Below are 21,153 nucleotides of genomic sequence, written 5' to 3'. Positions count from 1 at the left end.
ATGTCAAACTCAAAGGCTAACACTGGCCAAATAAATGAGGCATGCGGCCCGTGGGCTGCGAGTTTGACATGCTTGACATACACACACTCCACACACACAACTATACAAACACACGCACGTCTCCCAAAATGTGAAGGTGTTTGTGGTCAATTTCCTGCCGACACTTCCCAGAACTAGCAGGGAGAACCCTGACTTCCCGGGAGGCCTGCAGGGACCCATTTAGCCAGGGTGGGCCTGAGGGTCCTCACTGCCCGTGGGCCCCAGCCCAGACGCTCTTGCCCACCTGTGTCATGAGAGAGGGGGCTGCAGGTGTAAGGAGAGACCAGTCTAGAATGGAGAGCAGCCTGGGGGCCCTGAGAGACCGCCAGCAAAAACTCCTCCAAAACTTCAACATACCAGCGCATCCATCCCCCTTTCTCCAGCGACTTGCACCGTGCCCTCCCCTCAAAGCATTTCCACAGAAGACCAGTGTCCACAGGAGTTTTAGAGACTTTATTTATGTATAAACCATTTAAACACTTTGCCATAAATTATCTTTGCCTGTCCCTAGTCTTTGCTTAGCAGCAAATTAAAATTAATATAAAAACTCGATGAACAATTCATACATGTATATTACAAAAAAGTTCCTGTACCAAAGTTCTTATTAGACATTTTTTTGTGTTTTTTTTTTTTTAAACTCTTTTTGTTTGTTTTTTTTTTTTGATGGGTTTTCTTTTTTTTTTTTTTGAATTTTTTTCTTTGTTTTGTTTTCTCTCCTCGTGGTGACTGTCATGTGATTGTCTCAGTTTCTGGACCAAACAAACACACTAAGAATTTTTAAACCGGAAACAGTGATTGTGCCTCGAGGCTAAGGTATGTACAGGGTGATCGGAAGTGGTGCCCGTTAGCAAGAGTGTCACGATGCCACACCTCTACTGCAACTGATAACCCACGAACTACGGAATCTAGACGGACTACACCCTGTGACTGCGGATTACTGTCCACAATGGAGTCTTCAAAGACAAAAGAGTATGAAATCCCCCTGCGGGGACGAGAGCCGCCGTTCTGAATGGAAGGTACACTCTGCGCTCCCATAGGTGAGCTCAGGCCCCACGGTGTCGGGACCCGAGAGTTAAGTGCTGAACGGTATTATTTCGCTTTGACGTTGGATAGGAATTTCCTTTTCCTGCTCCCCCCCACCTCGTGTTTTTTTTTTTTTCCTTTAAATTTTTCTTTAAAAAGTATGTCCAGTGCTCACTCTTTCACGTGTACGCCCCCCTCCCCAGTCGCTACGCACAAATCGCCCCCCCTCCCCCAAGTCATGTTTTAAATGCACCTGTATTGAAACGAAAAAAAACGTCGGTAGTAGTTTGTCCATCAAGCAGTCTGATTGGGTCTCCTCAGCTGGTTGGGCCGGGTCCGGGGTTGCCGTCCCAGGGGAGTCTCTGCGTCGCTCACCTGCGAGTCAGTGAGGTAATAGCACAGGAGGCCTGCTCGCCTTCATCTCTTTGTTTTTCAGTCGTGTGTTTGTTTTGCTTTTCGTTTTATTTGCGTGTGTGTGTGTGTGTGTGTGTGTGTTCTCTTTTGTTCCTTTTGGACATTTTGCGTCTCTTTCCTGTGTAGACCCAGAACAAGTGGGTCGTATGTTAGGGGAACTTGGAACATGGTGTGTGTGCGTTCGTTCATTCGTTCATTCATTCATTTGCTTTGTGTGTTGTTGTTGTTTTTGTTCTTGTTATTCTCTCGGAATGGTCAGCCGGGCTTTAGTCTGCTTTGGGAGGAGGGACGTCTCACTTTGTCAGTAGCATTGGAACTCAAAAAATGTGAGCTTGCTTGCCACTGGTCCCCAAGGCAGCCCGGCCTCAGTGCCCCTGTTAGGTCTTCATCTCCTTAGGAGAGGAGAGGACAGTTACTCCCGCGGAGCCATCCAGACACAGGATGGCAGCCGGCGATTGTGTTACCTCTTTCCCATCTCGTTCTGTCTTAAGAACTGGATGTTGCTGCTACAGTCTGCGAGCTCTGGGTACTGCTCCACGGGAAGCACGTAGTAGCCCTCGTACCCCTGCACGCGGCCCGCGCTCAGGAGCTGCTGCCGCTCGCCCTCAGTCCACAGGCGGCTCCCCTCGCGCCCGTCCCTGGCCCTCTGCTGCTCCTTGGCCCAGGCGGTGCCCAGGGCCCTCTGTCGGGCCTGGTCCAGCACGCGGGCCTTCTCTTCGTCCAGGGTGTCAGGGGTGAGGCCGTAGCGGATGCTGAGCAGCAGCGTGTTGTACTGGAACTCGACGTTGGTGAACCTTCGAGTCCTGCCGTTGACCAGCAGCGTGGGCTGCGACACGGTCACGTTCACCCCGCTCTCCAGCACCTTGCGGCCGATGGTGGTGCCCAGCGTGACCAGGTCGCCGTCGGCCGCGCCGATCTTCACAAAGTAGTGGGTGTCCTTGCCCTCGATGCTGTAGTGCATTTTGTCCAGGTAGTAGGCGTTGTTCAGCACGGAGGCCACCTTGCGGCTGTCCTCGCTGGCGATGCTGGACACGCCCGTGCTCACCCGCCCTTCTTTGATGGCGAACAGGATGCCTTTGCCGATGATGGGCGTGGTGGTGGCAAACCAGTGGCCGGCTTTCTCGCGGATGTTGGCGTGCAGCTTCTTAGAAATGACCTGCCCTTCCAGGGCCAGGAAGGCCTGGTTGTGCCTCTCTGTCGTCTGCTGGACCCCTGTGATGAGCTGCGGGCGTAAGAAAACACGAGAGCTGAGACCGTGGGCACAGGCTGGGAAGCTTGTTACAGAAAGGGAAGAGCTCGGCCTCCCTGCAAAGGCTTGTGTCTTTGATGACATGCACTGGCTGTTTTTAAAACATGTTTTTATTGATTTCAGAGAGAGGCAGGGAGAGGGAGAGAGATAGAAACACCAACATCGATCGGCTGCCTCCTGCACGCGCCCTATTGGGGATCGAGCCCACAACCAGGGTATGTACCCTGGGCAGGAATCAAGCAGGTGACCTTCTGGTGCAGAGGACGAAGCTCAACCACTGAGCCACACCGGCTGGGCTCGGCTTACCTTTTGAGACTGGGACAGGCTGGCGGTTTCCAGGGCTCTGGTGGTGTGGCCTGTCCGCTGGAACTGTGCCCCTAACTAAAACTACGGTATGGGGGTTTGCCACCTCGCTGGCACCCGCGCCCAGGCCTCCCCACTCGCCTGGTCTGTCCCTTCGAGGAGGAAGAGAGTCGCCGCATTCCGCATTCCGATGGCTCGGCAGCTGCCTTGCCCACTTCACACCCAGGCGTATCCTGGCCTGAAGGGTGGGGTGTATGTTTGAGCAGCTGGGAACCTGGCTGCCGTGACCTAGATTGTTTTGAGGCCAATGCCCTGGATATTCATGAACTTCCTTGGGTTAAGACCTTGCTACTCAAAGTATGGCTGGGAGCGGGGGAACCCCTGGGCCCGCCCTGGTAGAAAAAAAACAGAAATCTCAGACCTCATTCAGGAGCCCTCTTCTAACCAGACAGACACCCTGGGTGGTTTGTAGCATATTCATGTCTGAGGTGCACCTGGCTTCGTGGGCCAGAGGGATGGTCCCCGGGCTCTGAGTCATTTGCCTTGGATTTTCGCCCTTTCTCCGCGGAGGGAGGAAATCACCGTTATCGCCTTAGCCTTCTGTTCTCCCCTCACAAATTACAGCTTGTCTCCATTGGTGGTTGGGGGACAGGCTGGGATAATGGAAGAGGCTGTGTTGGGGAGGTAATGGCACTTAGAGAAATGAGAGAAATGATGGCTATTCATCCGCTGAGTGGTCCCCGAGGGGCCGGACGGAGAGAAGGCTGTTCTCAATTACCCAGCGGCTCCTCCTCGTCGCTCTCGTTACACAGTCTGGACCGTTCTCCAGCGCAGCTGGGACCTCTCAGGCCTTTATGGTGCTGAGCGCCGGTTCCGTGGCGGGGGCTACGGGACGTGCCGCCCATCCCGCCTGTCCCCTTGTGGCAGAGCTCGGAGCTGTACCCACGTGGAAAATGACCACCCTTGGTCATCACCGAGAGAACTAAGGACGGATTATGTACTGAAAACTCAATCTGTATACGTGTGGGCCATAAAACCCTGACGTTTTATGCGGGGCATAAAAATATGCTTTAATGGGACAGAAACGGCAAAGCATCATTTTATGAAGCCCCATAAAAGCCGAAAGGTTTATGGTTTTACAGGCAGTGCAGATGGTAGGTTGCTGCTAGATTTCTCTGTGCTGTTGTTAATCAAAGAGCCACTCAAGGGTATATACTGAACAGCCCATGATACCACAATTAAGGTCGTAACCGAGGTTCTGAAGAAATGTGTGCTGCGCCAGACAGGTGACAGCATCGACGCTGGCTTTCCTTGGAAGCCACAGCGGTTCATGCATCTTTTATACCCAGCTCCGGTGTTTCCCCCTCTGCCCACGTGCCCTTGGCTCCTGTTTGCAAAAGGGAATGGTGACAGTCCTTCATGTTCTTGGCAGGAACCCCCGCTTACCTGTCCATTCTCACTTGCTTGGCTCTCTGACAGTTCATAGGGAGGAGGCACGAAATACATTTTGGCTCTTGGGAAGCCAGGAATGATGTTGCTGAGCTGAAATCCAAACATCACAAGCCAGCTTTTCACATCTATGGTGGAAACAAAAACAAGGGCTTCTGAAATCACCGTGGGTGGGAAGCAATAGGGGATGCTGGAAAGAGAGCAAAATGACACGGATGGGTAGGTGTGAATCCAACAGGAGAGGGAGGCAGGAGCCCGTGAAGGTCTCCTGGTCAGACCCAGAGCTTCTTTGCATGGGTTGGAGGAAGAAGATGCCCTCCCACACTTGGTCAGTTGTTAACCCCCCATGTGGTGACGTAGAAGACCAGTGATGGAGCGAGGTAGATCTAGTTTCAAATGCCCTCGCCGTGTGACCTTGGACAAGCTCCTGCCCTTTCTCTACGCTTCAGGCTCCTCAGATGGGACTTGGGTAACCCCTGTGCCGATCTCGTTGGGTTGTTGTGAGGGCTGAAGGAGAAAACCCATGGGAAGGGCTTACCACAGTGCCTGGCACGTGGATTGCTCCACCCAGTCACCCTCCCATTCTCCTGGGCAAGTATTTAAGGGAACATCTATTACAGGCCAGTGGGTGTGTTTAGAAGCTAGAGATACAGTGATCAGCTGGATGGGTAAGTGGTGATCGTGAACACTGCGCAGGACATCTGGGTGGGGTGCTGGCTCGTGATGGAAAGGAGAGTCTGCGAGTGCGTGGGATGCAGAGTCCTCTGGCTCCCGAGCCCCTTGGCTCAGGTGACTGCTCTTCAAGGAGAGGCCAAAGAGAGCCCTGTGCGCTCAGAGTAAGACTGCCCTCCTCCCGCCAGAGGGCAAGATCGAGTCTCTCGCATTGGGAATCATACCTCCTGCCCCCTGGGTCCTCCCCTCCACTGAACGGTCCGGCTCTCATAGGAAGACTGTGTCTCCCAGAGCACCTGGCCTCCTCCCCCAGTGACCAGTGGAGAGTCCTGGACATCTATCCCTCACCACACTCACAGCCTCACCCACACCATCGGCACCCCAACATCACGCCTTCTACCCAGCTCACGAAACATGTCCACTGGGCTCTGGAATTCACATCCATCAGCAGCAAAGTCCCCCATGTCATCAACCTCCTTCCAAAGGCTCCTTTCCCTTCCTGCTCTAACTGAAACCATCTCTCCCCCATGGACGCTGGTCTGTGTGCTTCTCCTACAATTGCTGAACCTGAGGTACGAGAGCTCCTTGTTGCAGTCATTACTGACAACAGGACACTCACCTGCATTTCTTTCTTTCTTTTTTTTAAAAAATATATTCTATTGATTTTTTACAGAGAGAAAGGGAGAGGGATAGAGAATTAGAAACATCGATGAGAGAGAAACATCGATCAGCTGCTTCCTGCACACCCCCTACTGGGGATGTGCCCGCAGCCAAGGTACATGCCCTTGACCTGAATCAAACCGGGGACCCTTCAGTCCTCAGGCCAATGCTCTATCCCAGTGGTTCTCAACCTTCCTAATGCCGTGACCCTTTAATACAGTTCCTCATGTTGCAGTGACACCCAACCATAACATTATTTTCGTTGCTACTTCATAACTGTGATTTTGCTACTGTTATGAATTGTAATGTAAATATCTGATATGCAGGATGCATTTTCATTGTTACAAATTGAACATAATTAAAGCATAGTGATTAATAAAAAAACCAATATGTAATTATATATGTGTTTTCCGATGGTCTTAGGCGACCCCGTGAAAGGGTCGTTCGACCCCCAAAGGTGTCACCACCCACAGGTTGAGAACCACTGCTCTATCCACAGAGCCAAATCGGTTAGGGCTCACTGCATTTCTTCATGCTTTTCTTCTCCACCATCATTCTCCATCTCTGTTCCTGAATTCATTTTTAGTGATTTCATTATACAAGCACTTGATCCTTTAACTCCCTGCCCTCTTAGTTCCTTGGTAATCCTTCCTCGCTCATTCTCATCCTCTGGATCTCATCACCAATCATTCTCATCTTCCGTCATGTCATTTTCATGCACATCACCCTGGGACCACTGCCGGGATACTCATTTTTGTAACCTGATATACATACTCCTTGACCCTCTCCCCTCCCTAGGACATTCAATCCATCCTAACCCTCTTTCCCTCATCCCTCAACATCTTGGTCTCTCTGCTTCTCTCACTGAGCACACATTCCATGGCCAAGCATTAGACTCATTCCCTTGTGTATAGGCTCAGATTCTCCCCTTTCTCACTTCTTCACACTTGCTTGTTGAAGTCACAGTTTTGGTTAAATTTGAGTCTTTGCTTATTCCATGTTTGGGGCTGTGCAGCTGAATGTGCCTGGAGAAACTAATGTAATCATGCTGACTGTGTCACTTTCAATTCCTGACCACCAACCCTAATTGTGCCTTCAGTGGTTCTCAACCTTCCTAATGCCGTGACCCTTTAATACAGTTCCTCATGTTATGGTGACCCCAACCATAAAATTATTTTCGTTGCTACTTCACAACTATAATTTTGCTACTGTTGGGAATCGTAATGTAAATATCTGATATGCAGGATGTATTTTCAGGGGTCGCGACCCATAGGTTGAGAACCACTGCTAGTTGCCTGGCCATCTGACTATGTTCCCTTCCTCCACTCAGGCATCCTCCCATTCTCCTGGGTGATTTTACATCTTCTCATCTCTGCTTTCCCTTCCTCCCTCTAGCGGCTGACCGTGTTTCCTATTCTCCTGAGAAAACTGATGCAGCTAGAGGGGAGTTTCCGAAACTCTCTCCCAGCATCCGTGCCCACATTCCCCACCTTCTTCCTGGAGCTATTTAAGTCAACCCTCCACTTACGCACTAGGTCACATCCTTCCCTGGCCACTCAAGAGCATCACTCCAGCAACTCTCTCCCCCCCATGTCACCAATCTCCTCTTCTTTCAATGGATCAACCTCATCAGCATACAAACATGCTACTAAATGTCCACCCTAAACAATTCCTCCCTTGTCTCTACTTCTCCCTTTAGCCATCACTCATTTCTTATCCCCCTTTCAAAAAGTTTCTCAAACTTACAATAATTTTCTATACTCATTGTCTCCCATTCTCTTCCCATTCTCCTTTGAAACCCTCAACCTGCCCTGGCTGGTTTGGCTCAGTGGATAGAGTGTCAGCCTGTAGACTGAAAGAAAGGTCCCAGGTTCAATTCTGGTCAAGGGCATGTGCCTGGGGTTGTGGTCTCGGTCCCCAGTAGGGGGTGTGCAAGAGGCAAGCCGATCAATGATTCTCTCTCATCATTGATGTTTCTATCTCTCTCTCCTTCTCCCTTCCTCTCTGAAATCAATAAAAACATATTTAAAAAAGCATTAAAAAAGCAAAAAAACCAAAACAAACAAAAAAAAAGCGCAACCTGGGCATGTGCCCTGACTGGGAATCAAACCTAAAACCTTTCAGTGCATGGGACAACACCCAACCAACTGAGCCACATGGGCCAGGGCTTAGCATTCCTTTTTATGGCTAAAGAATATTCCATTGTTTGGATATACTACATTTTGCTTATCCATTCATTAGTTTATGAATATTTGGGTTGTTTATACCCTTTTTCCTTACTATTATGAGCAATGCTGCTATGACCACTGGTGCACAGATTTTTGTTGAAAATCTGTTTTTAGCCCCGGACAGTTTTGATCAATGGTTAGAGAGTTGGCCCTTGGACTGAAGGGTCATGGGTTCAATTCTTGGTCAAGGTCATGTACCTTGGTTGCAGGTTCAATCCTTGGCCTGGGGTTGGGGTGCATGTGGGAGGCAACCAATTGATATCTCTGTCTGTCTCTCTCTCCCTTCTCCCTCCTTTCCACTTTCTCTAAAAATCAAAGGAAAAATATTCTAGAGTGAGGGTTAAAAAAAAAGAAAAAGCCTGTTTTCAGTTTTCTTTTTTTTTCTTTTTTAATATATTTGTATTGATAGGTGCTCAGTAAGTGTCCCTGGAATGAATGAATGAATGAATGAAGTAAACACTGAACAAATGTGGCAAAGGCTTCCCTGACTGGTGTAAGGGTGACAGAGGAGCTAGCTATCCCTGCCTCAGAGCATGCTTGTGAAGGGGCTAGGTCTGCCCCAGGACTGTCATGAGTTAATGCTGACTTTGTTTTTTTTTAAAAATATATTTTATTGATTTTTTTTACAGAGAAGAAGGGAGAGGGATAGAGAGTTAGAAACATCGATGAGAGGGATCGAACAGCTGCCGCCTGCACGCCCCCGACTGGGGATGCGCCCGCAACTAAGGTACATGCCCCTGACCGGAATCGAACCTGGGACCCCTCAGTCCACAGGCCGACGCTCTATCCACTGAGCAAAACCGGTTCGGCATGACTTTGGTACTAAACATACAGGCTTGTAAGAACCCTTGAATGGGAGGGAATCTGGGATTCATGATGCATTCGTTGGCCTTGGGCACAGACTAGTCCCTTGAGCGACTTGGCAATGACATATTAGTGCTAGCCCATTTAAGAATTATTTAACAATGCAGGCTTGAGATTGCCTTCAAAAGTGTGTCAGCATCCAGCAGAGAGAAGCCTGGCTTTAGTGCAGCAACAATCACATATTGACGAAGCAGCTGTTTTGTGCCGGATGCTGTAGAGCCTGGCTTTCCCAACTGTGGATAGTCATTTTTGAATGGCCATTCATTTTTGAATGGCCTCGGCACCATTGTTTGGCCATATCTACATATCACCTGCGCAGGCATTTACTTCCTGATTTCGGAAAAATCAAGTTTTCTTTTTCACTTAAGCCAGTCCATTTTTTCTTGAAGAAAACTCTTAAAATTTTTCAAAAATTATTTTTAAAATGGATTTTTAGAGAGAGAGGATGGGAGGAGAGAGAGAGAATTACTGATGTGAGAGCGAGACAGTGATTGGTTGCCTCCTGCACACCCACAAACTGACCTACCTAGAATCAAACTGGCAATCTTTCAGTGCATGGGTTGACACCCAACCAACTGAGCCACACGGGCCAGGGCTTCCCTCAGTCCATTTTTAAAAAGAGACATTGCTACTACCATCAATGTGAAAGCAGACTCACTTGATGCAAACAGAAAATAACTGTAAAATTAAAACAAAGAAAACAGAATCGATGCAATTAAATTGAGCATGATTTTGTTGCCAGCTACTGGGGGAGTCTTAGATCTGCTCTCTCCATTAAAAAGGGAGATTAGAAGTGTTAATGAGGTGGCAAACACATCCCAGTGTCCAGGGTAGACTTTCTCCGCCTCAACTGATTGGGAGGAATACAAGGAGGACTGAAAAGAGACTAAGGTCCCCATCTGTGTTTCCATGCTGCTTAGTACCTCATCTGCACACCTTCACAGAGATGTGGGCTGTGTAGGGAGTTCCCTGAAAGGCAAGAGAGGTCTTTTCCCTGTAGGATCCTCCCTAGCACTCAGGAGGTGATTCCTGGCCCCTGCCTTTGAGACCAGGAATTTGAAGGGCCACACCCACGAATAATAATTGCTCATGCCACCTGCCTTTTTTACCTTCTAACATGGCTTGGTTTCTGAGTCTAAATCTACTGTAAAGTGTTTATTCGAGTTGCTGGTCTCCTCCTCCATTCGGCGGGAGACACACCTGGCACCACAAGCCCCCTCCTCCCTTGGAAGTCACTGGTACGTGACGGGCTCCTTAAACATCTGGCAACCTGGTGCCTCCTAAGAGCTCATTCCCTCCCTCTTCTCAGGTTCTCCAGTGCATCTGGAAGCACGTTCTCTCTCCAAAACCTGCTGTCAGCGCAGCAGCTTGGTGCTAAGCAGAGATGGGAGGAGCGGGTGCGGGAAGGAGGAGGAGGACCGCCTTCCTCGTCACCGAGGGAAAGGAAACCCCACAAAATCTGACTTTATGCTCACAGGTGCCTGGGGTTATAAACCCAAAGACCCACTCAGGACAAGGGGTGGGGGGAAAATGCAAGTCATGGTGGGTGACACCTAGGAGGTTCACTTGGCTCCAAATTTGTTGGGGTTTCCGGTTTGCCAAATCCATGCCACTCAGAGCAGAATTTGGATCTGTTTCAGGGTGGAGCTGGAGCGTCCTCCCTCCACACCCCAGAAGATGATTCAGGGGTGGCGTCCCCACTCTTCATCTACAAAGTTCCCATGTCCAAGTTCATTGCTGGGCATGCATAGCAACCGCATTCCATCGCCTTTGTGCTGAGCCAAGTGCGTTACAAGTCACAATTCATTTACTTTTCCCAATCCCATGGGGGAGAACTATTATTATCACCATTTTGCTGATGAAGAACCGAAAGCTCAGAAAGGTTAAGACATTTGTTCAAGTTACACAGCAAGTGATGGGCAAGGCCAGAACGTGCTCATGGCCTGAGGACAGACCAGGCTCTGGGCTGGGCTCTGGTCCAGGTTTGTCCAGGACTGGGGAGTCTCCTGGGATGCTAACATTGGGAGGGACAGCTGTCTCCCTGTCTTTTTACTAATACCTTTTAATCACAGACATAGCAATCATCAATATATCACCTTAAAAAAAGAACTGTTAAGCCCGGCCATCGTGGCTCAGTGGATTGAACATGTCCCATGCACCAAGAGGTCACGGGTTCAATTCTCGGTCAGGGCACATGATTGGGTTGCGGGCTTGATCTCTAGTAGGGGGTGTGCAGGAGGCAGCTGATGGCTGTTTCTCTTTCATCATTGTTTCTATTTCTCCCTCTCCCTCTTTCTCTAGAACCAATAAAAACATTTAAAAAATATTAAAAAAACCCACAACTGTTAAAAAGGCTGCATTTTTGGAGCCCGTGAGTGGGAAAGGAATCTTTCCTGACCTCCGTCGCCCCTTCCTGGCAGCTGCCCCTCTGCTCCAGCCCAGGTGTCTTGGAGCTGCTGACGGGGCCTCCCCCGCCCGCTCTCCAGGGAGCCTCTTGCATTCAGAGAGCAATTTCCCAACAGCCAAGATGCTCTTGGGCACCAGAGAGAGAGAGAGAAGGTTCCGTGCTTCCCGTTCCTACCGACTACATCTTAATTATTCTTCTGCTTAAATGGCGAGCGGCAAGTTCAACCACTCGGCTGCTCTCCTAAGTGGCAAATGAAGGCTCTTTGAGATGAGGTTACAGATGAGCCACCGTGCGCAGAGTGGAGACGAGTTGGTGTTCTCCGCGGGGGTCCCCGCTCCAGGGGTCCCCTCCCCCTGAGGGGGCAGCGGGTGTGGGCCTGTGCCTGGCCCTGCTCTCCCCGCAGCTCCCTGGTCCAGCTGGGACGGGAAACATCAGCCCAGGCCACGTGGCTTCTCTAACACTACCGTTTATGTCAGACTCTAATAGTTTCCGGATTTAATTTTGTTGGACTTGGTTCAACCTGATTTAATTCACATTTATTGAGTCTGAAGCACTGGAACCAGGAAAGCCGCCTTCCTGGGGCGCAGGGCTCGGGAGCGCACGTGGGTGGCGGTTCGCGAGCCGCGGAAGGGGCGGGGAGGGGAGGGGAGCCGCCGTGGCCAGTCCTGGACCCCACGGCATGAACGGCCGGTACTGGACCTCGCCTCGCGGGGTCAGCGGCTGGTACTGGACCTCGCCTCGCGGGGTGAGCGGCCGGTACTGGACCCCCGAGATGGGTGAGGCAGAGGCGGCAGCAGTGTCGCCAGCGGCCCCCAGTGGCGACTCGCCAGTTCGCGTCTCTGGGGCGATAGCGGTGGTGGGACCAGTGCCCGCGGAGCCACAGAAAGCAGGCGGCGGGATCGGAGCTGCCTCGGGCTCCGCTGCTGGGACCCCGCACCCCTAGCGCCCCCCCCCTCATCTGCAACGGCAGCCTCGGGGACCCCTGCGCCCCCAGCCGGAGTCAGACGGACTGGCCGGTGCTGCCCGACAGTTCCAGGTCCGAATGGTTACGGATCCATCAACACCCAGGCGGATGCCTCGGGTCCCCGGGCAGCTGTTACTGAAGCCCCGCCTCTGCGCAGCCTTGGAGAGACTGTGGAAGGAGAGAAGGTGCAGAAACTGCTCACGTAACTGGGCCCAGGGGGTTGCCAGTGAAGGGCAGCCCCTTCGCCCCTCTCAGCCCCGACACCCCCCCCCCCCCCCCACGTAGATACTGGGTGAATGGATTCACCGCCGGCCTTGCCCAGCTGCCCCACCAGCTGTGGTGGCGGAAACAGGCAGCGCAGGGAAGCGAGCTGCAGACCCTGCGGGGAGGCCCAGAGGGTGGCTTCCACCACCTTCCTCTATGGACTTGGCTTTGTGCGAGGCCCAGGGACCCGCCACCAAACGGGTAGAACCTAAAGAGACAGCCCCATTGGAGGGGGACCCACAACTAGATGAGTGGGCGCCCCCACCCAGATTCCAGATACAGAAGGTCCTTCCGCCCCAGGCCACCCAGCAGCTAGCCTACCATAAGGTGAGGACGTCGAGACCAAGCCCAGCCGAGGGCCCATGGACGGCTCCCGGCCTGAGCCCAGCGCCCATGAAGCCGCCCCTCCTTCCAGTGAAGACAGCAGCAGCCCCCTGGGCCCAGGCAGCCCAGAGGCCAGGACCGACCTCAGCCCCCATGAACAGGGGGAGGACCCCCCTCCCCCCAATACAGCAGTGATTCCAACTCAGAGGACACCCAGAGCTACCATCTGGTATCTGCCAGTTCAAAACACCAGCTTTCCCCCCTTTTCCTGAGACTCAGGAGGCCAAAGCAAGAGCCTTCTGCTTTTTCTCTCTCGCCCCTACCTTGGGACGAAGGAAGGGGTCCGTCCTTTGTGTTGAGAGGCACAAACCCCCTCCCCTAAACCAGGCCGAGAAGGAGCCAGCCAGCTCTTACTGCTCCTGGTGGGTTTTCTTCCCAGCTCCAGTTTATTTTCTGGGTCCCCTCTACCACTGAACTTCGTGTGCCCCCTGAGCCGCCAGGAATAGCAGAAAGGTTTTTTTCCCCCCTTTCAGAAGAACCAGTGAGGTCGAGTGTACTCTGCGAATGATTTTGTTTGGGCCTTGGCAGCTGTAGGCACCTGTTCAGCTCATTTTGAGGGCTTTAAAAATGTGCCTCTGGCTGATCCATCCCTAAGGTATCCAGCGCCCAGCAGGGCTTAGGGAAGCACAGTTTGGGCGGTGGGAGAGTCTTCTCCTATGCACCGCCCCCCCCCCCCACATCGTTTCCTCCGTCTGGGACACTGTTCCTCCCGTTGCCCCCTCCCTCCCATTTCATAAAGATGTGCTCAAACGCCACCTTTTCAGAAAGGCCTCTGTGAGCTCCCACGTAGACGCTGCCTATCACTCTCTAACCCTTTAGCCTATTTTATTTCTCTTCATCGCACTTATCATTATCTGAAACTATATACATGTGTGTGTTTTCCTGAGAGGGGCTTTAATTTAAAACTGCAGTGAACTGGGGTCAAAAGTCAGGCTAAGCCACAGGGAAGAGAGGAAGCCTGGCAGAGTAGCATGGGAGTGCCTCCCAACGAGGTGCAGGGGGGAGGATGGGAGGGAACCAGTGTGGCCGTAGCTCCTGGGCTCACAGGTACCCGCTGCTTCTGTTGGGGGTGGGGTACTCGGCTCGGCTTGAAAGGACCTGGAACTTGTGTATGAGGCATGGCATAGCCACAGATTGATCGTTAAGGTCAGACTATTTCTCTCTGAAGCACAGGACATAGTGGGCCGCGCGGTGCTCCTGGTAACTGCTGCTTCCTTTCCTATCTGGGGGACGGACAAGTGACTCCTTGTCATGGGAAGGTTGGGGCCCCTTAGGCTTGATGCCTCTCTGGCCCATGGCCAAAAGCTGTTAAGTTTCTTGGAACTTGGAGTCCCCGTGTTGTTCCTCTATAATGCACGGGCAGGCGAGATGGCCTTGGCTTCTTTGCTGGAAGTTGGTCTCTTTGGATCTCCATCCATCCATCCATCCATCCATCCATCCATCCATCCATCCAGACTTCCTTGCTTATTTCCCTGAGGACGGGGACTTTAACATGCTCTCCACTGCATCTCTGGTTCTAAGTATATCTTAGATGCTATGAAAATATTTGTTGAATCGGTGAATGGATGGATGGACATGTAGGTGGAGAAGACCCTCTCTGATGTCTCTCTTCATACCCTGTCAAAGCTTCCTGTGTCCTTCTGACTTTTGCTCATAGTTCTTCTTTACCCTTGAGCCCATTTCTGCCAACCAAGATCACCTTCATTAGGCCCATTTTGACCCTTGGGGCCCTTCTGTAGTACATCAAATTTTTAAAATCTTAAGTCACACACACACACACACACACACACACACACACACACACCCTTTGAGAGAAAGGTGCTTGTCTTGTTCAGCATTGTATTCCCCAGAAACTAGCCTGGTCACTCTAGAAATGCTTGTTGAATAAATAACAGGTACCTGTAAGGTAGCATAGACAATTCTGTTTTGTGTTATCATTGGTTATTTGTATGTGTGTCCTGCCAGCCTGGGGGTGAGGTGGGGAACTGGGTCTTAGTCATCTCCATACCGAGGCTAACTCATTGCTTCACTAGTGACGATGATGTTAACAGCATGAGCAGATGCCCTTTGGTGAACATCCACTGTCTTAGTGCCAGGTACTAGACTTCACCTACATTAGAGTTCATGTACTTTTCAAGACCACTCTCTGGGATGGTTTCATGAGTGTCCTTTCACAGAGAAGGAAACTACAGCTCAGAGAGATTGGACAAGTAGCCCATGGCCCATTGGTTTATAAATCAAGGAGGAGATTTGGAACCAGATAGCTCTGACACTAGTGTCCCTTTCTTTCCCTCTTCCTATGGTGGTTTTCCTCTGTGGGGGTAAAAAGCCTCTTATAAAACTTATTTCAACTAAATGGACTTGCAAATGGTCAGGACATCTTCAGACTGACTTGGTGACTGCTCTGTACTGCTGTCACTTGACTGTCCTAGATACTGTACAGCCCAGGGTTTACAGTTCTCCACATTCTCCTAGTATAAGACATAAGACCTTCTTTTGAGGTTCCCAATGGTGTACCAGGACAACCACCCCACAGGGAGCCACTGCCCAACTGAGGCAGCAGTGTCCTCACCTGTCACGTAGTTCTTTAAATCCAGCTCATTGCTGAGAGGATTGTTGCTCTTGAACATGTACAGGTTAAAGGGGGCTGGTTCCTTGCCCACGTTTTTCCACATGGTGTAGTCTGGAGAGGTCCATCGTCCAGCCAGCACATCATAATCACGTTGAGTGAAGTGGACCAGTTTGGTCAGGGGATCGTAGAGTCCCCCATGGAAGCCAATGACCATCTGGAAGTCGGGGTTGGAGTCATAATAAATCTCCCCATAGGCTGTATATTGCAACTGTTTGATCATGAGACCATTGATGCTGAACACAGCCAGGGGAGTCCCTGTGTTATCTGAGGCAACATAGTATTCCTCCCCACTGCTGCTCTCCATGGCAAAGAGGTGACCTTGGAGGTCATAGTAGAGCGAGGTTATCTCTGAATTGGAGTGATTGTAGACATGGGTGATGCGAGTCGGGTTGTGGAGGTCAGAGTAGAAATATTGCAGATGGTGGCCCAAGTTGGTCTTGTAGGAAGCCCGCCGCCCCACACCATCATAGCGGTATTGGACGCTCCACCCACTGGCCTTGTTGTAGGCTCTCGTCAGGAGGCCCTTGGAGTTGTACTCGAAGATGTCAGCCCCTCGCTGGCACAGATAGCCATCATCGTCAATTTTGTACTGCACATCGCCAAGTCTGGTTATCCGATCCCGGAGGTCATAGCGCAAGGGCATAAGGCGCACACTATTGCCCGGGTTCAGCAAGTGAAGGTTCCCGTTGAGGTCATAGCTGTAGCGCCAGGTCGGGCGGTCATTGACAGCCACACTCTGAAGCTGCCCATCCCCGTCATAGTCATAGGTGTACTTGGTGGTGTTGGCATAGGGCCCCAGTTTTAGCTCCCTCTTGATCACTCTTCCCATGCTGTCATATTGCACCGTCATCCAGTACATGAGGGACCTGAACATCTCGTACTGAACTTCCTTGATCCTCCCGTGGGTGTCAAAGTGTTTGCTGAGGGTCATCACGGCGGTGGTAATGATTTGATTGATGTCATAATAGATAACTCCAAACTTGCCAAAGTGCTCCACCTTGCCCGAAATCTCATCATAGCGGTAGAGGTCAACAGGAAGGGGAGTTTCACTTATGACGGGCTTAATGCTTGCGATCCGGAAGCTGTTGTCATGATAGGTATAGTCGAACCTGGCATTGACCATGCCTTCCTCAGAAAACCTATAGATCTGCTTGTCCACGAGCGGGCCAATCTTCCGGTACCGGATGGTGCAGGAGAAGCCCCCACTTTGGAGGTTGACCATCTTCAAAACACCAGTGGTCTCGTCGTACCCAAAAGTGACAGCGGTACTGTCATAGACAATCTCTGATAACTTGGAGAGTTTCCCATACTTGTAGAATACCTGGCGCCCGGTGCCCAAAAAGGACGTCTTCAGGATTCGGCCATCATCACTGTAGTCAAAGATGACCGAAGCATTGCTTTCAGGCGGGTTGTAAATGTTGCGGATGTAGCCAATGGAAGTGTGCGTGGACATGCTGTGCCGGGCGACACTGGGCATGGTGACGGCGTGGAGACGGTCGGAGGAGTCATACTCAAATATGTACTGACGCTGACTCTGAAGCAGGAGGACCATGGACTGGAGGATGGAAAGGGGAAGGAAATCCATGAGTTGGCTTTTGAGGACCAATCACTCACACGGACAGAATTTATGCCATTTCTCCAAAAGTCCATTCAAAAGGCACGAGGGATGGGGAAGTTTAGACCAGAGGTTATGAGTAGGTTGATTTCATTGGGCATGCCAACTCTGATGGATCAGGGTGGCTGTCCGGAGCAGCGCTTCTCAAACCTTAATGTGCATGTGAAATACCCAGGGATCTTGTTAAAAGGCAGATTCTGATTCATTCGTTCTGGGAGGGGTGGGGCCTGAGAATCTGCTTTTATAACAAGCTCCCAGGTGGTGCTGCTGTTGCTTGGAGGGCTTGGAGGACCGAGCTAAGAGGCATTGGTTGAGTTTGCCTATAGACTCAATAACAAGAAATCCTGAGATTGTTTAGTAATGACTTGCCACTGACGCAGCAGGGGACAGGTGTGACACACATACTATGTTTCTGCCACCCTTGATTAAAGAGAAAGCACAAGCCTCCCTTTAGAAGCTACTGAAAAGATTAAATAGTTCAGAATCATTGATTCTTTGGGTAAAAAAAATGGCCTTGAACTTGAGGCCATTGGGAGATTCCTGCCTCCTCTGGTCAACCATTCCAGTATTTTATGGCATAATGAGAACAGTATTTGGGAGGGACCCAAGGGACAGCAGCCCCTCTCTTACAGAGGAGGTAACAGCTCTGTCTGCAAGGGATCACTAATCAGGAGGCGAGGAAGGAATGAAATGGACCTGTGTCAAGGTGAGTCCAGCAGCTTCTGTCTAATGACGAGATGACCAGGGCAGCCTCAAAAGTCGTGACTTGTGTCCTGAAGGGACCTCTTTTTATTGCATGGCCAACCTCCGCAGACCTACACGGAGACCTGAACCTGGCACTTTTAGACACAGGGAATCTGTGGAGAGGATCCATTGGCTGGTTCAACAATAGGCCCAGGGGAAGGGTGTTGCTCTGTGTGCTTGAGTTTTAAGCACAATCTCTTCCTCTGATGGCTAAATTTCGGGCAAGGCATTTCTAATTTGTAAGTAATTTATAAGAAATGATTAGCCATTTCTAATTTATAAGTAAGGATTTCTACTTTGTAAGTGATGATTAGCCATGTTGCCAACGGGTTGATTCTGTCAGCTTCAACAGCACTTATTAGGATTTTTGGAATAAAATCAGACAGTCTATCCGTTTTGCCATTCCTGAGTATCTAGTACTTTTTTTTTTTGCTTTTAATGGTAATAGTGCTGAGCTATGAATAACATTTCATTCAGATTGCCTCCTTCCCAGTGAGGGGGGAGAGTGGGAGAGGAACCCTTGTGGAATCCAAGTAAAGATGTTCAGATGCCTTATAGCAAAGTGTATTCGGTCAGCTGAAAAAGAGCAGCCTTAGCAAGAGACAGCCCCGCTGGCCCAGGGTGGCACGGATACCCACCTTGTCAAGGTAGGAGTAGCTCCACACTTTCCCGTCAGCAAACATGCGTGACACGATCCGGCCTTGCTTGTCGATGTCTGTCCTCTCACTCATGGCCCCACGCTGCAGGCCAGCCAAGCGCCCATTGAAGAAGTACGAGACGTTGACGGCTGCCAACCCGCTGCTGGGGAGCCAGAGGAAGGGGCGGCCCACCTGGTCGTAAATGATCCTCAGGGTGAACTTCCGGTGATCATCATAGATCTTTTCCGTTCGAATATTCCGGTCATAGTCGATGGACAAGAGATTCCTTCCGTGGACCTAGGCAAACACAAAGGGCCTGGTTTGAAATATACCACCTGGGCATGTTAGCTCAGGCTTCTATGGAGGACGTGTTTGGTGCGGCTGGGGCACAGTGTGCATCGGAGGAAGAAATAACCCTGAATTTACCTAGAGGAGCGCTTTCTAAACTCTTACATCACGGTATGCATAGAAAATGGCGATATTTGTGGGATGTACTGGAATACAGACATGGGGCTGCTTAAGGTCACTGATGGATGATCTGGGCATGGCAGCCAGGAGCAGTCACATGGGCTGGGACTTGCACAATTACAAGGGTGCCACCAGGTTGTAGAAAGCGTGGATGGCGACAAATGTGCAGTGCACGGCCACCAAGGGGCCAAGAGGATTTGTATATTTGCACACTTAGAACCGTTTTTGGCCATGTCATCAGCTGAGCAGCTAACAATCTGTAATAGCAGGTGCCAGAATTTCTTCTGAAGCCTTAAGCAGAAGTACCCAGGAGGGTAGGGAGAAGGTCTTGGAAACCCATATTTTACAAAGACCTGGGAATCTGAAGGCTCATTCTTATGTGCACTCCTTTACTTCTATGTAGAGAAAAATCTTACCACTGTCAGGGTTGCAAGAACTCACTGGGGAGACCTCAACAGGGCTGAGAGATGCCAAAAAAGGGAAGGGCTGACTCTTGAGGTTTAGCTAGTCCTGAGAGGATGGCTGGAAGTGAATAAAATGAGGCCGACTCAGGCTCTTTCAATATAATTGACTGCAAATCCAGACGTCCCTGGAGTGACTGCTGAAGGCAACGGAGGATATAAACAGGCAGAGGGAAGAGATGGGAGAGATGTCTGGTACCTCCTCACCTTACCCTAATGGTTCACTAGCACCTAATGATAATAATGATGCTGGTGATGATGATGGTAACAACTTTCACATGGGCCGAGGGCTAGTATGTATAGGCATTGAGTTAGGCGATTTGCATCTATTGTCTGAACTGATGCTCACAAAGATCACTGGATAAATGAGGAAACTGTGCTGGAAACAGAGAGGTTACGTCCTTGCTCAAGGTCTCACAGCAATGACGTGGTGGGGTTGGTCTGGGATTTACTAGTAGCTCTAAAGACTTTGACCAGTTAACCACTTAGACATGTAACCAGGTTTACTGCTTCCTGTGTTATATGTGCATTGAGTGCCCTGAGGTATGTCCACTGAGGCAGAGACTGTAAGGCAATGCCACGGCCCTTGAGGGCTTCATGTTGCAGCATGATGGGGAGACAAGGACTACTTCTAATACCTCAGACACCTGTATTCTGCAGAGCAGTATTGTACTCAGGTAAAGAACGACATTTCACAGCTTCCTTTGGAGACAGGGGTGGCTAACACGATGTAAGTGATAGTTATTAGCTCGGTCTTCTGGGAACCTTGAAGAAGCCAACTCAGCTAAGAAGTAGGCACCCTTTTGTTTTCCCCACTTTCCTCTCCTCTTAGGTGGAATGCGGACGTGATCTCTGGAGCTCCAGCATTCACCTTGTGATTATGGGCTGACTTTGAGGATGGAAGCCTCAAGGATGATGTCTCTGTCTCTCTCTCTCTCTCTCTCTCTCTCTCTCTCTCTCTCTCTCTCTGTTGACTTAGGTGTCTTTAATGGTCATCCATACCAACCTTGAATTGCTTACCTCTAGACTCCTTTTAGATCATAAAAAATAGCACGTTATTCCTATATCTCTGTTACATTGCAGTTGAAACTAATCTAAGCTGATATAAGCCCCTGATGCTTTGACAGGTACTGTGCTAGGTACTTTAGATACCTGATCCCAGTTTAATTCTCACAACATAAGTAGAAGTTATTTTTTGCATGGGCAGTTAGCTCAGAGGGTGACATAGCTAGACAGGTTCAGGGGCTGGATTTGAACCCAGGACTACTTGACTTTTCAAACTGTTGCTATTTCCGTGGAGAGAAAGGGATAGAACATTTGAGATAGAACATTTGGAAAAGCCTGGATATAGGGATGAAGGTGGCAAGTTCTTGGGATTATAAGAAGCTTAGCTTTCAGCAGAAGATGCACACCATCAGACTCACAGCAATTGGGAAGAACAGTCACGAAGACAACAGGGGAGGGGCAGCACTTTTTTTTTAACCAGTCCAAACTTAATTCTGCCAGAATTACTGGGGATCTTGATCCCAAATTAGAGTCACACAGGCTGGGGTCACCTCCTCTGGAGACAGAAGTTTGGCCACATCGGGTTGCTCCATTTGGGACAACTGCAGAAGATTCCCAGACCTGCGAGTTTAAGAATTCCAGCTCAAGCCCTCGCCAATGTTTTATTCAG

At 50.3% G+C, this 21,153-nt stretch overlaps 1 protein-coding gene across 3 annotated transcripts in view; it reads right to left on the bottom strand.

Moving 5' to 3' along the window:
- Positions 1–750: 750 nt before the first annotated feature.
- TENM2 (teneurin transmembrane protein 2) overlaps positions 751–21,153 on the bottom strand; it is a gene marked incomplete at its 5' end in the record, with an annotated part of 1,189,887 nt that continues 1,169,484 nt past the window's right edge. For all 3 annotated transcript variants that reach the window (XM_081092171.1, XM_081092173.1, XM_081092172.1), the window contains 4 exons: positions 751–2,698; positions 4,475–4,605; positions 15,493–17,107; positions 18,550–18,846. In XM_081092171.1, the coding sequence (XP_080948297.1) occupies positions 1,937–2,698; positions 4,475–4,605; positions 15,493–17,107; positions 18,550–18,846 (2,805 nt within the window). In that variant the 3' untranslated portion in view covers positions 751–1,936. The remainder of the gene's footprint in view (positions 2,699–4,474; positions 4,606–15,492; positions 17,108–18,549; positions 18,847–21,153) is intronic.

This window comes from Myotis nattereri (assembly GCF_964212035.1).
Source record: "Myotis nattereri genome assembly, chromosome: 5".
NCBI lineage: Eukaryota > Metazoa > Chordata > Mammalia > Chiroptera > Vespertilionidae > Myotis > Myotis nattereri.
This window is presented reverse-complemented; position numbering and strand designations above follow the sequence as displayed.